The 19,259-nt window shown below is 36.7% G+C and overlaps 1 protein-coding gene across 5 annotated transcripts in view; it reads left to right on the top strand.

Moving 5' to 3' along the window:
• The window catches only part of LOC18442676 (plasma membrane, autoregulation-binding site, misato segment II, myosin-like, tubulin/FtsZ protein), a 42,094-nt gene extending 28,608 nt beyond the window's left edge, over nucleotides 1-13,486 (top strand). For 2 of the 5 annotated variants that reach the window (XR_016046801.1, XR_016046802.1), the window contains 6 exons: nucleotides 4,600-4,678; nucleotides 7,793-8,159; nucleotides 10,173-10,422; nucleotides 11,388-11,627; nucleotides 11,735-11,943; nucleotides 12,569-13,486. Coding sequence is in view for 3 of the 5 variants with exons in the window: in XM_020672489.2 (XP_020528148.1) it covers nucleotides 4,600-4,678; nucleotides 7,793-8,159; nucleotides 10,173-10,422; nucleotides 11,388-11,627; nucleotides 11,824-11,943; nucleotides 12,569-13,017 (1,505 nt within the window). In the remaining 2 variants the exon portion in view is untranslated. Of the gene's footprint in view, nucleotides 1-4,599; nucleotides 4,679-7,792; nucleotides 8,160-9,337; nucleotides 9,450-10,172; nucleotides 10,423-11,387; nucleotides 11,628-11,734; nucleotides 11,944-12,568 lie in introns of those variants that run through there. The other 3 variants (XM_020672489.2, XM_088854827.1, XM_088854828.1) reach the window with 2 other exon arrangements.
• The last annotated feature ends 5,773 nt before the right edge of the window (nucleotides 13,487-19,259 follow it).

Raw genomic sequence — 19,259 nt, 5'->3', positions numbered from 1 at the left:
TTAGTTTCTTCAGCTGAGGTACACATAACACACCTATTAGGTGATGGGAGGTCAATGGTTAGGAGTCTTGGGGATAGGGCAAGCCATAAGAACATCTGGATTTTGGGGGGGAATGATAGAGAACCAAGCTTTTGCCGCTATGGAGGGAGGATTGGGGGGGGGGGACGGATGAGGGGGAGGTGATCATGTGATACATGGATACCACATTGAAGACAAAAATTCTTTTCGAACCCAATTTTCTTCTAGTGAAAATAAAAGTTCTAAGCCTTCCCATCTTGTTCATTCTGATGTTTGGAGGTCTGCTCCTGTTATTTCTGTTTTTGGATATAGGTATTTTATCTCATTCATCGATGACTATTCTCGTTATACTTGGATATATTTTATGAAAAGCAGAGATGAAGTACCTTCAAATGTACAAATATTTCATAAAATGGTTCAGACCCAATTTGAGACCCAAATAAAAATTTTCCATTATGATAATGAAGGAGAGTATCTAAACCATGGATTAAAGAATTATTTTCTTGAACATGGTATAGAAACTCAGACATCATAATTCCCATACACCATAGCAGAATAGTGTGGCAGAACAGAAAAATAGATGCTTCTTAGTGAGAGGCATCTTAATAGGAATGAGGGTTCCTAATACATATTGGGATGAAGCAGTTCTTACTGCTACCTATATGATCAAGAGAGTCCCTACACCTGTTCTTGATGTGCTTATCCTTTCAAACTTCTCCAGCATACACTTCCTTTATTTTCTTTTCCACCAAAATTTTTGGTTGTCTGCTTTGTGTATGCATTGGGGCTGGCTAGAAATACTTAAGACCTCAATCTACCATGTGCGTGTTCCTAGGGTACTCAAACTCTCAGAAAGGATACAAATATTATATTACTATCCAAAAACTAAATAGATGTTTCAAAAGCTATTACAGAATGTACCCTATCTTTCTTCCCAAAGAGATCGGATATCCACTATGCCACCCAACAATCCTATTCCTTTTCCAATGATCATAGATGGTTCCAATAATCTAACCAAGGAACATTTGGAATTTACTAAGAAATAATTGAATGTGTACACTCGAGAAAGGAACAAGGGAAAGTCTAATGTAAATGATCAACCCCAACTTGACTGATCAATTATTTCTTCTCCTCCTACTCCTATACTCCTGAATTCAATATACCTATAGCCATAAGAAAAGAAAAACGAGTTGTACTTCTCATCATCAGTAAGTTTGTTTCTTATGCTTTACTTCCACCTGTTCTCGTGCATACCTTTTCTCGACTTCCTTTATTTCTATTCCCACCAAAGTTGCAGATGCATTGGCTCATCCACAATAGAAAGCAGTCATAATTGAGGAACTAATTGCCTTAGAGAAGCAGCAAACTTCGTATGTAATTGATCGGCCAAAGGGACATGTGGTAGGATGCGGGTGGGTGTATACCCTGAAGCACAAACCAGATGGTTTGATTGGGAGATACAAAGCTTGTCTGGTGGCTAAGGGTTTTACACAATTATATGGGGTTTGATTCTAAGGAAACTTTTGTTCCTCTGGTGTATGGGATTATTTATCTATTGCAGCAAATAGGATACGTCCACTCCACCAACTAGACGTGAAGAATGCTTCTCTCCATGGAGATCTGCAAGAGGAAATATATATGGAATTACCACCTGGGATTTAGCCTCAGGGGGTGAAAGGAAAGGTATGCAAGTTGAGGAAAGCTATATATGGATTGAACAATCACCTTGAGCTTGGTTCAAAAAATTCAGTATGACAATATATCATTTCGGATTTCAAAGGAGTGTTTTTTATTATTATGTATTTGTTAAAAGAGAATTTTGTTCTACCACAATACTGATAATGTATGTAGATGATATGGTGGTCACTAGAAAAAATGATAATGAAATTCAAAAAGTGAGAGTTTTTGGGGTGTTTTTGACATCAAGGTCTTGGTCCATTGAAATACTTCCTTGGAATAGAGGTGGCTAAGTCTAAACAAGGAATTTTTTTTGCCTCAAAGGAAGTATACTCTTGATCTTCTCAATGACATAGGAATGCTTGGAGCCAAACCAGCAGAATCTCCTAAGAGGTTAATAAAAACTGTATGATCAGTAGTCAGAGCCTCTGAGTGACCTTGCTGTATATCAGATATTAGTGGTTAGACTTATTTATTTAACTATCGTACTGCTAGACATTGCATATGTTGTAAGTGTGGCAAGTCAGTTTATGCACGCTCTGTGCTCCCATCACTTGGAGGTTGTTTATCGCATTTTATGATATTTAAAATCTACTCCAAGGAGAGGGCTACTTTATACCAGTCATGGTCACCTTGATGTATAAGGTTTCTGCAATGCCGATTGGGTCGGGTGCTCTCTTGATCGACAATCTACTAGTGGTTACTTTATGATAGTGGGTGTTAATTTAGTCACCTGGAAGAGTTAAAAGCATAGTGTTGTATCTTGATCTTCAGCATAAGCCGAATATTGATCAATGGCAATTGCTACATGTGAAATAATTTGGCTCCGTTTTCTTCTTTAAGAGATGGGTGTTAATATATCAACTCCTATTCCTCTACATTGTGATAGTCAAGCGGCAATTTGCATTACCTCGATTCCTATATTTCATGAAAGAACCAAGCATATTGAGGTCGACTGCCACTTTTTCAGAGAAAAGGTCGCTTCCAAGAGAATGTGTGCTCCATTTGTTCGTTCCAAGAATAAATTAGTAGACATAATTACCGGGGCTTCTAATCGAGTTTGACTAAAGGAGACTTAGGGCAAGCTGCATATGTGATATACATGCTCCAGCTTGAGGGGAGGTGTAGCAACTGTTAATGGGCAATGTAACAGTTGTAACTTCTATGCGTAATGGGTCTCATGTAGTGGTTGTTATGGTGTTATGGGCTCACGTCCATCAAAACCTGCAATTCCTATGAGTAATGGACCTCATGCCCATTAGGACTTGTTGTAATAGTTATTGTAACTCCTATTGTTAATTCTTGTTGTAATGGTTGTAATTATTTTGCGTGTTGACCTACCCATTATGTAACCACATGAATCTTTGTATATATAGGGCACATTGACCTATGATTTGTAGTGTCATCATCAGCATCATCATCCAAGCCTTATCCCAATTATTTAGGGTTGGCTTTATGAATCTTGTTCCTCCATTCCTGTCTATCAAGGGCCATGTCCTTAGTAAGCCCAAAAGCCACCATATCTTTTCTCACTACTTCTATCCATGTCTTTTTGGGCCTTTTCGTTGCCTTTTTAGAGCCTTCCACTTGAACGAAATCGCACCTCCTAACCGGTGTTGTATTAAGTTTACGTTGCACATGGTCAGCCCACCTAAGTTGACTTTCTCTTATCTGATCAACTATTGAAGCCACACCTAAATTCTCTTGTACTTACTATTCATTCTGAACTTTATCCTTTCTTGTCACTCATCCATCTCAATATCCTCATCTTAGCTACGCTCATCCGATGGATATGTTGTTTCTTGACTGCCCAACATTACAGCCGTCGTCTAGAACTTCCCCTTCAATCGCAATGGTATGTGATGATCACATAAAACTTTGGATACACATCTCCACTTCGCCCACCAGCTTTAATTCTGTGTGACATCTTCCGTAATATCTTCATTCTCCTACATTATCAATCCTAGATATCGGAAACAATCTCTTTTAGGTATTTCTTGACCATCAATCTTAACTACTTCCTCATTTCTACTCTTATTATTATTAAATTTGCATTCTATATATTCTGTCTTAGTTTGGCTAGTTTTAAAACCTTTAGATTCTACGATTTGTAGTGTGTGAAAAACATATCTACTTTATCTTCTGCTTGGATATTACTCTTTATCTCTCTTCTCTCTCATTCATCTCCCCAACGTTTCAATGTCAACTATAAAAGCTAGGAGCTTCATTCCTCCACTCACAAGTCCATGAAATTGGGGAACCCAAATGCTACTATAGAATACAATCCATTATTAGTAGAATCCCCCAACCCCCCTGCCCCATCATTTTTTTTGTCTTTTTTCTTTAAGATTACCTATTGTTGCCCCCTCCCCCATTAAATCCCCGCCCATAAACCTCTTTCTTAATTTTTATTTTATTGAGATCACCGATCTGGGTGCTTTGAGAACATTCTGGATCGCTCATCCAGCCGATCCGGATTGGGATCGAAGGTGGGCGATCTATCCCACTGATCCGTTTTTTTAAACACTGGCAGTAGTTGTAGTATTAAGTCTTAGTAGTAATGGTAGTGTCAGTAGTAGTAACAGTGGTGGCACTTGATGGTGAAAGTGATTGTTTCCTGTTATCAAAGGTAAGATAATTAATCTAGAAGTAATGCAAGGGAGGAACGAGGAAATAATTACTGGAAGGATTTTGATGAATGTAGATCTATGGAAAATTCTAAACTGTTTAGAAAAAACTTCTGGAAACTGTTCGTCTTGCAATGGCTTCTCCTTTGTGTTTTGTTATCTAAATATGTTCTAAATTTTGTCTCATTGAGAGCTTCTATCAATTATCCACCAGGCACATGCACTAACATCATATTCTTTCACTTCAAGCTAACTGGATACTCTGGTTTTCCCTCAGGAGCCCTTGGTTCACTACGTGCTTCGGGTTCATTATATGAAGGGGTGCCATCGCTTGATGCTTCTTCTGTTGTTACTTGGTGAGCACTTCCTCTATGAGCTTCAATACATGAAGTATTGTGGTTTCTGCAGTGTCGTCATTACAAATAGCAATATTTACATACACCAAAGAATATTAGTAATGTCATAAAGAGAGCATAATACTGCTCTGTTTTCTACTTCTTTATTATGTTTTATCTTCTTCTTTTTTTCCTAGTTGCCCGTTATCAATGTCCATCCATTCTGAAGTAAATTTACTAAATATCCCCGACCAAAATAAACGAACTAACATGTGACTTCTCAAACCCTAATAATCTATGCTAGAAAAAGACCAAAAGTAACAATATAATATATCCCTTAATCCCCATAATTAGAATATATATATATATATATATATATATATATACACACACACACACATATATGCATAAGACACTTGGTTGGAGAAAACTTGTGCTTGAGTTTTGAAGTGGGTTTTGATTGGGCTCAAAACAAATCCACATTTCTTCAACATTCTTCTTTGCTGTCATAGAAGTTTAAATGTACCAAGAATGCCCAAAAAAATGGATCGAAATGTGTAGAGCAAGGGATTGATATGACAAACATAAATCAGCCATCTCCATATTCTCTTTGGATTTAATATCGGTAAATCCATCTCATTAGCAATAGGGTTCTCTGCAATATCCAAATTAACATCTAATCTAGGTATAATCAAAGATTGGTAGTGAGTCTCAATCCACAATTTCCTTATTTTGTTAAAAGGATGATGAAAATAAATGGTTCCCATGATAACCATGGAAACCAACTGGTGTTGAGGCCCCTCATTGATGAAACAGATTGGCAGCGGATCTTTCTCTGCAACAATCAGTCTTGTAATCTTCATATCCGATCCCTGGTATCCTTCCATGCTGTTGTACTTCCTACACATTATGGTTGAGTTAGTATGGTTTTTGTGTAAACTTGGTGACAGTTTGTTGCAATTATGCAAATCTGTCTTGATCTGCAGCAAGAGCTTGTCTTCTTGATGACATCTTCAAATCACAACTTGAATTCCCTAGGACGCCCTGCTTTGATACCAATTAACACTGGCCATAATATTTTATTGTTGAAAAAATATTTAAAAATGCAAGAAATTAATCTCACCTGTTGTATTAATTTGTTTGAAAGTTTTACAGCTGGCATAATATTTGCGAGGAAAATTATCAGACTACCTATAAGACATGAACTATTTAAAGATTTTACCCACTATTATTCCAACTCAAGACCATGTGTTCCTTTTGGGTATTTTGAAATGAAATCAAAAGATATGGTTAAAGTGTTAGATTGTTCATCTCTTACAGGTAATTTGATAAAATTCCCCATTACAATGACGCTTTCTAAAAAGTTTTTCCATGCACATAATGGCCTCGCTGCATTTGCTCTTTTCCTCTCTAAGATAAATTGTGAATTTGTATTTTTCATATTTTATGTTGATATTTCTGTGATCATTCATTGGTGGGATTATCTTTTCTTCCGAGATGCTATTTCGAATTTTCCATATCACCTCGCTTAGTGTTCCTTGATTGGCATTGATTATTTTCTTTTATCCTGAGTTTTTTCTTGCCATATGAGCCAAATCAGAGTGAGTAGAGTGTCATTCCAAAGCTTTGCTAGAAATTTGTTTTCAAACTTTTTTAGAACCAATTTGTCAGGAGGCATTGGATGTTTGTACTTGCAATGGCTTGGTCTTGAATCACTTCTAGTGACTGTTTTCCAAATCTCACCCACCAAGGTGCATGCAATGAAGAGGTGATTGTGGTCTTCAATCTCAACTTTGCATAGGGAAATCTATTGCAACTAGGGTAACCCCATTTTTGCATCAGAGTATGGTAGCCTTTTTTGATAAGCTACCTATTTAAACCATGAGACCCTCTGGTGTATTGGTTTTTCCTATACGGCCTCAGGCATTTTATTTTTGGTCCCATATTCTCTGATAATCCATCATCGTCCCGAGCAACTATCTGGGGTATATTCTCTGGTTATTCATAAATGTTTTATGAGGTAATTTCTCCATAGTCATTAGGCGCACATGTCAGTTTATCTTCAACCCCCCTCACTAGCTTTTTCTAAGATTTGCTTCTATGTCCACAATCTCCTGACCATGTATTTCCGAGCCCAATACTGAGAGGTGGTTAGGAATCTTCCCAGGCACAGGTCCCTAATAATTTCTCCCCATAAGTCATACAAGGACCCCTTCCTTTAGTCATGGATCAAACCAAAATCACTTTTGGAGCCATCCCCTACAATCCATTGATCCAGCGCTCGCCTCACCTTGTAAATAGTTGTAATTCTTTTAGCAACATGAAATTTTGTGACCACATTCTGTCTTATTTAAGCTAGAGGCCTATTACCGGTTCAATCATTCCATTTTACCAGAATACTTTTCTATAATTTTCTTGCTTAGGTTAAGTTCTGTAATCAAGTAGTCTGTTGCAGTAACTTTTTTTTTAAAAATAAACAGTTTCAAAAAGAAGTTCTGAAATCATAGTCTGTTGTTATCACAAGTAAACTGGAAACCTTATTTTGAAAGTGAAAGGGCAAGATCAAAAAAAGGGTATGTGCTTGATTTACTTGACTACAAGCTCATTCTCACCTAGAGCGTTAATTATTAGTTATCCTATTCAAGTGTACCTTTATAAGCTTCGGAATGTATTAATGGCTACTGGGCAAGCTGATTATCTTGCCATTACTGCTCTCGATATTACGAATTGTATTGGAAAAGGTTGCTTGCAAGAACTTACAAGATGCACCTGCTTGAGTACATGCCCAAACTTAAAATATCTGGAAACATGGATGCTGTTGGCGCCTTTGATTTGTGAGGTATTTGGGGTAAATTTTTTGTTCTCTCTTAATCATTGGAAACAGTATATAGGAAGTCATACGCTTCAAGTGGAATGATATTATTGTACCTTTCCAAAACCCGAAATATTAATCCATAAACTTCTGCTACCGAGTGTCTTTCCAGGCTTTCCTATAGTTGTTAGACAAAGCGCCATTGTAATTTTCTTAAATATATTATGCTTCATGTGTTTAAAATCTCTTTCCATTGCTTGTCTAGTTTTCTTCATGCTTTTATGACATTACAACTGCCATTTCCTTCATCATGCAATGCACAGGAAAGGGAAAAGTACCAAACATGTTTCTGAACCTCATAAAAAGAATCTGTTTTTACAAAGTTTGGAGGATGAGGATGAGAGCTTGAGTTATTGCAACGAACTGGCTGGTGGGATTGAAGACAATCAGACCCAAGAAGACAAGGATAAACAGTGTGTTGATTGTCTGGAAAATGGGGTTGAGTTCTGGACTGATTATTCAAAAGTGCATTTCCATCCTCAGAGTTTGTTTGAACTGAATGGGTTATGGAGGGGACCGCATGAGTTTAACAATTATGGAACAGGGAGAGAGGTCTTTTCGGAATGCTTGCAGGGGGAAGAGATTAGTACGAGGTTGCGGTTCTTTGTTGAAGAATGCGACCATATGCAGGTAAAATTATCTTCAAATTCTGAACGATATCTGTTTCTTCAAAAAGATAAATGTAAAATAGTAAAATAATACTTGGTTTCCTTTCTTAATGTTTAACATTATAAAAAATAAAAAAAAATACATGGTTTCCTTTCTTTACCCCCTCCGAATAAATGTTACTCACCAATATGCAACGGTGCATATCTATGCAAACTAGTTACATGACCGCTCTATGTGGTATTACCTCTAGTATGGTTGAATGAGCATTCTCCTGGTCATGGTCTTGAATTTCTGCAAACTTCTGGTAAAAAGTATGCCATGCACCACAATATGGTTAATGGGCAGCAATGTTCAAAAGGCGGAAGTAGCCACCTAGGCAGGCCGCCCTAAGGGAAGGGGGTTGGGGTGGGGGCCATATGTTGTTTTTTGTGTGTGTTTTCTGTGAATGTGTGTGTGTATGTGCATGTGCACGTATGTGTGTGCGTGAGGTCACGCATGAAATGCTTTTTTCTTTTTTTCTTTTTTCATTTTGGATCTGTATTGAAAGAGAGAGGTTTCGAACACTTTGGAGGATATGTTGAGAAAGGGAGGGGGGGGGGGGGGGGACCTTGCATCGAACACTTGGAGGTCATCTTGTTCTTACATGTAAAGTGGGAGCATATGGGTCCATGTGTGTCTTTGTGTGTGTATGTGTGAGAGGGGCTGGTCATCGAATACCTAGAGTCCTTCTTCTTCTTGTTTTTTTTTAGGTAAGTCCATCTTCTTATTCTCATATGTAGAGAGAGAGAGAGAGAAGGGCAATACCATGCTTTATTTTTGTTTGGGTGGATTTGAATTCTTTCTCTTTTTTATTTTTTTTATTTTTTTTTATTTTTTATTTTTAAGGGATGGCACTAGGTGGGTGCCCTGACTGCCTAGGTGCCCGCCTTGAGCCTATGCACCTGCCTTGACTGCTGAAGCACCTGCCTTGACTGCTGAAGCACCCGCCTTAGGCATACCTGCCCGGACCCCACCGCCTAGGCTACACCTAGGCACAAACTCAGTGCCCGGACCCCACAGCCTAGGCTACACCTACGCACAAACTCAGCCCGGGCAGCCGACTTTTTCTTCAGTATTTATATATCACAGGAAGTGAAGTTGTACTCAATAGCCAAAGTTGGCTGCAACTCTGACCAAACTTTATCCTGTATCTTGGCAAGGTATTTCTTCGGGGTCACTTATGAATTTTGACAATATTCAAAAAGAGAAGATGCTCTCCAACCCAAATTTATGCCTCCAGAGTCACATTGTGTACCAGTGAGAAGATATCTTGTAAGAATGTCCCGGCTTGTTTTATAATCTTGTTGAGATTTCCCTGTTTTAGATTTTATCTTTTTGTTTGTTTTTTTTTGGGGGACAAATGTCAATTGCTAACTAATTTAGCCCAGGCCCCATTCCTGATTTTTCCTGTTTTATTTCCTAACTCTTCCTTTTCTTTTACTGATCCTTTTTGTACTGGGCTCCCCTGCATGGGCTGCCTTTAACTCATGCCTCATGAGCTTTTTGTACTATTTATTTGAACATATACAAGTGAACTCTTCAAAAAAGAAAAAATTTCTCATAAAGTGTCCATGATCCTATGATATTTACTCCTAAGAGAAGATGCACTTTTTGACACCTTAAACAAATTTGGAAAAAAAGGAAAACTTTTCAGGCAACAAGACAGTTATTCAACTGCCTTACTGTCCTATAATCCATCAGTTTGTAATTGTCCGATGAAATGATGGACCTACCGCTACTTACTAGAGAAGGAAAATAAATGATAGACCAACCAAAACAGGACGTGTGGGTCTTGCTCTCTCCACTGTCAATTACTGTATTGAGTGGTGATGATGCCAATAGACTACCGTGGTCCATAGAAACCGTAATTCATACATGTTTCCTAACATGAAATATATAGGACCTATTGTTTTCTTTTGACATGTTACCATTCCCTACGCAGGACTTATTCATGCATATAATATTTTAATGCTGGAACCAATGCTGCATTTACAGGGTTTCCAGTTCATTGTTGATGACTCCGGTGGATTCTCAAGTGTAGCTGCTGAGTTCTTAGAACAAATATCAGATGAATACAGAAATATACCGATTTTGCTTTATGCCGCAAGAGGCCCTGACAGTTACACCAATATTCCAAGCTGGAAAGCTTCTATGTCGAAGAATCTCCATGATGCTATCTCTTTCTCTAGGCTATCTTCCTTCTGTAACTTGATGGTGCCACTTGGATTACCTTCCCTGAGTCAAAGTATGCGACATTCTTTTGCTAAAACTTTTAGTATAAGATGTTGTGATATCCCTTTTAGTATAAGATGTTGTGATATCCCTCTCGCTGAAATTGAGGGTATGACTGAGGGTGTGGCCCTTTATTGAGCTGCATGACAGAACAAGATTCATGTAGCCGAACCCAAATAGTTGGGATTAGGTTCAGATGATGATAATAATAATACTGTAATATCCCTCATTGGGCTGACCTTGAAACTTTAGGCTAGTTCGCAGATGTGATTAGATTGTTAGGGAGGGAGAGTGACATCTAGTTTATTATTTGCCTAGAGAGACCCTTTGCATTCAGTAAAACATGCGAGAGTAGTCAGTGTCAGTTACAAACATATGGAGTTTTGCCCCCAACTGAAATGATTGCAAAGTTTACTAAACCCAATGGACCATACGAAACCATACTCCATTGAGGTAATCACCTTCCAGTGAAGTGATGGATAGTGATGGAGAGAGTGGGACACCCATTTGGTCATTGGCTGTTCTGGTAGGTCTCACTATCTTCATCACCGTCCTTTCTCATTAATCGACAGTGATGACCCCAATGGACCATTGTTGTTCATAGTCCATTGGGTCAAGCATACTTTCCTATGGCGACATATATGCTTCTGAAGGTTGTTGCTTTGTGGTCCTGTATTATAATATGTGCCTTCTGATTATTTTGTGAGAGGGAGAACATATTTATTAGAAATCAGAATGGGCGTGCTTATGATGAGTGCCTTTCCCTTGTGCCTTTAGGGACTATAATTCTTGGCCCCTCTCTCTCTCTCTCTCTCTCTCTCTCCCCCCCCCCCCCCCTCCCAACAAAAAATATATATACATCCATGGATGACTCATTCAAAGCTTTCTCTGAAGGTTAAGCTAAGCAAAGTGCTAGGCATGTCATGTTCGCTTTGCCGTCTCACTTACCTGACATCGATTTAATGTTTTCCATAAAAGGCGATGCTTCCAGGTTTCTCTGTGTTGATGATGCGAAACCTTTCCACACTAGTGCAGTCTATGCGGCTGCCCTACATTCCATATCTCTTCCATTCAGAATGATGTTGCCAGGACCCTCTGCCAACTCTGAACTCATTGCTGGTGCTCTTGATATTGGTACTATGACCCAAATGTTATCAGGTCAAGCCTGGCAAAACATGGTGACCATTCTTGATATGGCGATGCCCTCTCCTCTGATTGGTAAATGTCTTAAGTTAATGATTTAAAGAAGAAAATTTGGGTTTATGAAATATATTTAATTATTCAAAGGGATATATGCATCATTGGCTCCTTTGCTGTTTTAATAGATCACTCTCTTGATAAGTGGAAAACTAGAAGTTCGGTCTGTTAAATATACTTGGGTTGTTTGAAGAGTTCATTAAATTATTGGCTTCAGGAGAACGAAATGAGGTAGGTCTCCATCGGAGTTTGCGTTCTTTAACGCCTAACATTGCAGAGGGCAGTGAAGACAGGCGAGGGGTAGAAACAATGGTCATTCACGGAGCCCTTTTATCAGGTATGGAATACTCTCTAATCACAATTTATAATGGGGAAAGGTTTTTAGCTCAGTAGTTGTGGATAATGATGCAGTGTGCATCCTTTCCTATTTTTTGGCTTTCTTTTTCTTTTCTGTGATGGTAAGATGCAGCAGTCCAATTATGGAAGAAGGTCAAGTTGAAAAGCAAATAAACATATTGGGTCCAACATGGGAATGAGATTATCCATCACATGGAGTTTACGTATCACATCATATCTTGACACTAACAAGATTTTATTTTTTTTAGCATACTTACATAGAGAAGATATTTTTTTTGAGAATCGGTTAACTTTACATAGAAAAGATATTAAGACCACAAAATGATAATAAGCAATGGTTAAAGAGAAACAAATTTCATCCCACTTATTTGAATGCTTGGCATGTCATATATGCATTCACTGACAGTTTTATTGCACCTTTCTGTGAAAAATTCATAGAGAAGATGCACCTTTCTGTGAAAAATTCATAGAGAAGATATAAAGCAGACAAAATAAAGACAAAAGGAAATGATTTAAAGAGAACCATCATCAAAAATGAGAAATTATGACCATCTTTTTTAACTTGATTTGAATGCTTGGCATCTCACAAATACATTCACTAGCAGGTGGAAGCCGAGCTTCAATCCACCAAGTCAAAAACTCCATAGAATATGGCTACCAAAATCAAGCAATTAGACCATTATTTTCTCATCTTTCCACATCGCTCTGTCCTCTCCCAATACCACTCCCCTTCCCTTCCATCTTTGGGAACCGCATCGGTGGTTACGGTGAAATACTAGAAGAACCAATATTTGGGGTTCGAGCAAGAGGCTCCCTTGGAGTTTCATCAATCCCAATGGCTACAAGGCTACGTTCAAGCAAGGCAATCTTACCCTTCATAGAGAAGAGGCTGGCAGATATTCGAAAGCTTGGAACTGCAAGGGGTTCCTATGGTGTCGAGCTTCTTCAAAGTTGGGGGTTTCAGAAAGATGAAGTTGACGACATGGCAGAGGGGCTTGCGAAGATGGCACATGCTTTGAAGGACCAACCTGAAATCTCCTCGGATTCAGACTAGGCAGTTGTTTTGTAATGTTTACGTGAGCAAATTTTGCAAGATACTCTTTGAAGAAAAGGCAGTTTAGTTAATATGGCAAGTGTTTTCACTAGTTTTAGTTTTACAAAGAAAAAGTAGCAATCCCAGCTAACCATGACACAAATTGCTTCTTTTAGAAACAAAAGAATAGTGATTTCTTTTCTTCTTCTTTCCACCTTGAGGTTTCATGTGCTGACTTTTTGGTAGAGATTCAGCTTGCGCAGTGATGCATATTCATTCATCATGGCCACTTTATTCAAGTGTTTCAAATCATTCAAACAGCTTGCAGGTTAAGGAATTGTTGGAGTGAAGTGCCCCTGTAAGCACTTTTTTTTTTTTTTTTTCTTGACTCGATGTTTGTTGCAATTAATAGAATGATGGGAGCAAGAATTGTACATTGAACATGAAATTTTTGACCAGTATACCATCCAAGCACATTTGGTTGCCACCATATGTATTCTGGTCGTGACCATGAAGCATTTTATCTGACCACTAAGACCATAAGTACAAGGTATTCACAATTAATATTGACCATTGGTTGTGAAATCGGATGGTTGCATGTATTTCATTGATCAAGCTCAAAGCTTAAAAGATATTTTCTTGAAGTTTGTGATACGTCTAAGCTATCAGAATCAGATTTCACATCGGATGGTTGTAAGTAATTGTGTTCACTTTATAGGTAAATGGACTCATTGTATGCAATCCCTATTTTTAACATTGTATGCAAGAGCATGGCTCTATTTTTCTTCAGTGGATTATGAAAGCATGGTTGTAAGTAATTGTGTTCACTTTATATGTAAATGGACTCATTGTATGCAATCCATATTTTTAACATTGTATGCAAGAGGATGGCTCTATTTTTCTTCAGTGGATTATGAAAGCAACATTGTATGCAAGAGCATGGCTCTATTTTTCTTCAGTGGATTATGAAAGCGCATGACCGGCTAACTAATCTTTTACTCTTTTGTACATGATTGGGCCTCATTTCTCTCCCCATTCATTCTCTTAAAGAGAAGGAATCCATATGCATGATTGACGGTTTTTTTTTTTTTTTTTTCTGACGTGAACGGTGGGAGTGGAGAGTAGGACGTTATGTTGAGGCGTCAGCCTCCCTAACCACCAGTGCCCCAAATCGATTCCTATGATGGAAGATCATTTTATTATTTGAGAACTTCACTTTTATTTTTTATATCTATCTATATTACTAAGAAAAAGAATATGATTGAAGTTCTCTCTGACTCTGTTTTTTTCCTTTATCTGGAAATCAATCTAAAACGGACACTAAGACAATAACTAAGTTTATAGATCTCAGAATCTCTCGAAATACATAGATTCTTTTATAGTCTCTTTCAAATTTTAGGGAAATACAACTGCGATAACTGGTTAGTGAGGACAATTTTTTATGTAATTCACCCTCAAATTAAGGGACGTGGGCTTGATTTATCTTTCTCAGCCACCTAGAACGATTTTTTTTTTCTTTTTCCCTCTTAAGATATCCAGCCCCCAGATGTTATACAAGTTTATCTTATTCCCGATAGATGAGAAAAAAAAAAAACTTAAAAGTTCTCCAAAATAAAAAGTCCTACATCTGTCTCCTAGATTTTGTTTCTCTAGATCTTGCACACGGAAGCTTATAAAAGGTAAGAAGTTAATTTCATAAAACGATATATAAAAAGATATAAGGAATAAAATCACATATTATTGAGGTAAATATGTCAAGAAACTCAAGATGTATGAAGGGATAAAACTGAGATACAAGCAAAAAATTAAACGTCTTAATGGTCAAAGTTTCAAATCACCAGTCCCATCCCCCCTTTTGTTTGTGGGAGGTATTGTGCAAAGCATGTGCCTTCATCTATTAACAACTATGGGCTTCACTACATTTCCAACCAATTAGCTTTTTGTTTTTTGAATGTTTAATTAGCTTTGACAGTATCTTTTAACCACTAACTATTGGGTACACTACATTTCCAACTAACTAGCTTTGAAAGCTCTAACGAGGTCTTGAGTCTTGGAACCTGCAGAAGCTCATGTCAGCAACAAACACCTCTCAATTTTGATATGTGCTCAAACCAATGAATCCAAATCCCACCACCACCATCTAAACCCTACCACATCCTTTGCAACCGTGGATGCTTTAGTATCGATGGAGGTTTAAAAAAATGGATCAGTGACTCGAATCGGTCACACCCATACCTATGTTGGATTGGAGAATTGATGGATCGGATCAGAGAAATGGCAATTTTTGTCTCTATTTTTTTAAAAAAAAGCACTATAAATCTCTAAAAATAGGGTTTTTTTAGTTTCTAAAAGAATTTAGGAGTTGTGCATTATGTACTTTTATGACTTTGTAAAAATAGGTGAATACTGAGATATTGTTTTCCTATATGGGTGTTGTACAATTAATCATAAAATAGTATTATAGTATTATATCAATATAATTTAAAAATATTAGAGAACACTTTTATATTATAGGATTAAAAACAATAATTTCTCATATAAAATGAAGTTAGTATCACATAAAAGTAATAGTACTAACTATAATATTATATACTGAAATTAAAAGTGTTCGTTTACATTTTATAATTATTTTACTATACAAATAATAATAAATCTAAACTATCTTATAATATCACCTACATAATTTATAGTGTAAATAAATTAATAAATAAAATACAAGATTTGGTTATCAATTTAGAAATTATTAGAATGCGTACTAATTTTCAAAATAACACTTCAAGTTCTCAAAAATCTAATTTTTTAGGTTTCTGAAATAAATTTAGTAGAAAAGATTGTTAGTATAGAGAGATAGATATTTCAAATGACCTCATTGTATGAACTCTATCTTTAACGTGTAATGCCCCCTTTAGTGGTTCGGGTTTTACAAAATTGTCGATTGATTTACCACGGATCGGGTTTGTTATTTTACAAATTTCTAGAGGTGTCATACTATGGGAAATCTGGAAAGAGAGAAACATAAGAGTTTTTTATGGGAATTGTATACCTTTCGAGAAAATTTTGGAGAGGGTGTTGCATTCTATCTGGTTATATCTTTTCAATTACCAAAGTTGGCCAGGACATATCATAAGTGGATGTTAGAAGAAATTTAAATAATATGTTTCAAATGAGTTTCCTTAGATGCAGGCCTAAAGGAAGATGGGTGACTCCACCCCTTGGGATTTACAAACTTAATTTTGATGGTAGCTCGATAGGGAACCTGGGTCCAATTGGTTTTGGAGGTGTGCTTCGGGATTTGATGAGGAATGTTGTCTTTACGTATACAGCTAATTTTTTATAATTGTTTGGTCTTTTATATGGCCTGCATATCCTTGTGAAAAGGAATTTGGGGTGCTCTTGTATCCTTAAAGGGTATTCCCTTAATGTCATTAAGTGGTGTAAAGGGGATCAGAAGCTGCTTTGGGAGTTCAAATCTTTGCTGCTTCAGATTTTGGATCTCTTTTCCTCCTTTTCTGTTTCTTTTGATCATGTTTATAGGGAGGCCAATGTGCTGGCAGACTTTCTTGCTAAGGGAGGAGATTTTGGATCTCTCCTCCTTTTCTGTTTTCTTTGATCTTGTTTATAGGGAGGTCAATGTGCTGACAGACTTTCCTGTTAAAGGAGACTCTTCCCTTTTGATACTATTGCTTCTGATTATGTAATTTCAATCTAGCTTAATACAATTTTGGATTTTCTATAATAAAAAAAAAACTCTATTCTGAAATTAATGTTCTTAAATTTATATTAAACGCCACAATGCTATATATATATATATATATATATATATATATATATATATATATATATATATATATATATATATATATATATATAATTAAACCATTTATTTCAAGATAAAAAAAAAATCAATGTATTATATATGAGAGAGAGAACTATATGCTCCAAGCCTCAAACTGTGAATGCAACTGAATATCCCCCATCGAAAAAGGAGAAAGTTTTGCATCCATAAAAACTACCGCATTACCATGTTCGCATGTGTGATTGAAAAGCATAAGGCAGTGTACATACATTCATAGGGGCACGTGGCCCTGTGAGGGCTTTGATGATGTCATAATTAATTTGAGTCAGTGAGTTTTGAAATTATACTTACTGTTTTACAGATCTAGCGGGGTGTTATACTTACTGATTTGCAGATCTACAGTGATGTTATACTACCGATTTAGGAATCAGATCTAGCGTGATATTATACTACCGATTTAGGAATCAGATCTAGCGTGATATTATACTGCCGATTGGAATCGGATCTAGCGTGACGTTGAATCACGTTTTGTGACTCGATTTACATATCTAGCGTGATGTTATACTAATGAGTTAGGAATTTTGTTTTGTGACCGGATATGGAACGGTCCAGTCGATATTCAATCTGAATCGCTCGATTCTATATTGGGTTACTAATTTTTTGAACATGACTGGATTCGGAACGGTCTAGTTGATTATCGATCCAGATCACCCGATTCCAGATGAGGTTACTGATTTTTTTATCACTGATATCGACCTACATATGCTTTTCCCTTGTTCCACTCTTCGAATAAATTTTAGAAAATTTTATTAAAATGCCAACGAGAGATCCACTATTTAATATTTTACACATTTAAAATTATTCCAAGGGAAAATATCCTATCGTACCATATTTTTAACTTCTATATCTCATAAGACTCAAAAATTGAAATTATTACTTGTAAGCAAAAAGACTCCATCTTTTCTATTTGTCAACCCCCTAAACTCTTTTGACTATGTATTATTGACCTCAACAACTTATGAAATGACTCTATCTCTCTCTATCTCAAAAACTCCATCTCTCTCTCTCAAAACTCCATCTCTTTCTAAAATCCAAACTCCATCTCTCTCTCTCTCAAAACACCATCTCTCTCCCTAAAACTCAAACTTCATCTCTCTCTCTCTAAAACCCAAAACTCCATCTCTCTCTCTCACACACATCATCGTCTCTCTCTCTCAAAATTCCGTCTCTTTCTATAACCCAAACTCCATCTCTCTATCAAAACACCATCTCTCTCCCTAAAACTCAAACTCCATCTCTCTCCCTCTAAAACCCAAACTCCATCTCTCTCTCCCTCTAAAACCCAAACTCCATCTCTCTTTCTCTAAAACTTCATCTCTCTATCACACATAAGGTGTGCTCGTGTTCAAGCTCAAGCTAAAACTAAACCCTTTGGTTGGTAAACTCACCAAAAAGCGAAGAGAGAGAGATGGAAGTGCTATTTTAGTATTTGTTTGGGTAAAAAATTTATGATCAAAAGGGTCCAAAAGGGTGTAAGACAAAAACAATAAAAAACGTTTTGCTTTCAAATAATATTTTCAATTCTTAAATCTAATGAAACATGGAAGCCAAAAATAAAAGATATAAAGATATTTTCCATTATTCTTCCTAATGTCTTTTGTGGCCTTTGCATCACTAGGTGCCCACGAATATCAGGAGGCTTTATTTTGAAAAGATTATAGCCTCCTTAGAATACCTTCCTTGAACAAAACAGAAGAAATATTTTTTAAGAATGGAACATGCTCAACGTGGACACCAAGCTAAAACAGAACCTCACCATAACACCTTGAAATTACAGGAAAGAAAGAGACTGAGATTGCATTTACACAAAAGCATGTATACCATGCTCCCTCGGGAGCATAATTTACTTCTACTCCCCTCGGCCAAAAGACATATTTGAGTGAATGTTTTTTAATCTGAAATTTTAAAAACCTTATAAGAATTACTAGATAATTATTCTTAAAAGAGAAAAATAAAATTTGAATTTTCTAACATGTAGATCTCACCATTTAAAATCAAATGATCTCTTTTCAATTTGGGAACAATATTATTTTCCAATGCAGAGGATACAATTAGAAAATTTTTTGTTAGAGGTTAACCTTCAAGTGGATGAGATTACATCTCCAAATTTTGAAGTCCCTAAAATTAATTTTTAGTGGGATGAGATTACATCTCCAAATTTTGAAGTCCCTAAAATTAATTTTTAGTGGCATGAGATTACATCTCCAAATTTTGAAGTCCCTAAAATTAATTTTTAGTGGGATGAGATTACATCTCCAAATTTTGAAGTCCCTAAAATTAATTTTAAGTGAGGTTTTACCCAAGGGAGTAAATGGACATTGTGTCTTTTGGCTCGAGACAATTAGAAATAGGCATTCGGGTAATCAAAATCCAAACTTTTTTTTCCTTTCAAAAATACTCAAGTCTA

This window comes from Amborella trichopoda, chromosome 13 (genome assembly GCF_054954075.1).
Source record: "Amborella trichopoda isolate Santa Cruz 75 chromosome 13, AtrichopodaSantaCruz75HAP2 v2.0, whole genome shotgun sequence".
Taxonomy (NCBI): domain Eukaryota; kingdom Viridiplantae; phylum Streptophyta; class Magnoliopsida; order Amborellales; family Amborellaceae; genus Amborella; species Amborella trichopoda.
This window is presented reverse-complemented; position numbering and strand designations above follow the sequence as displayed.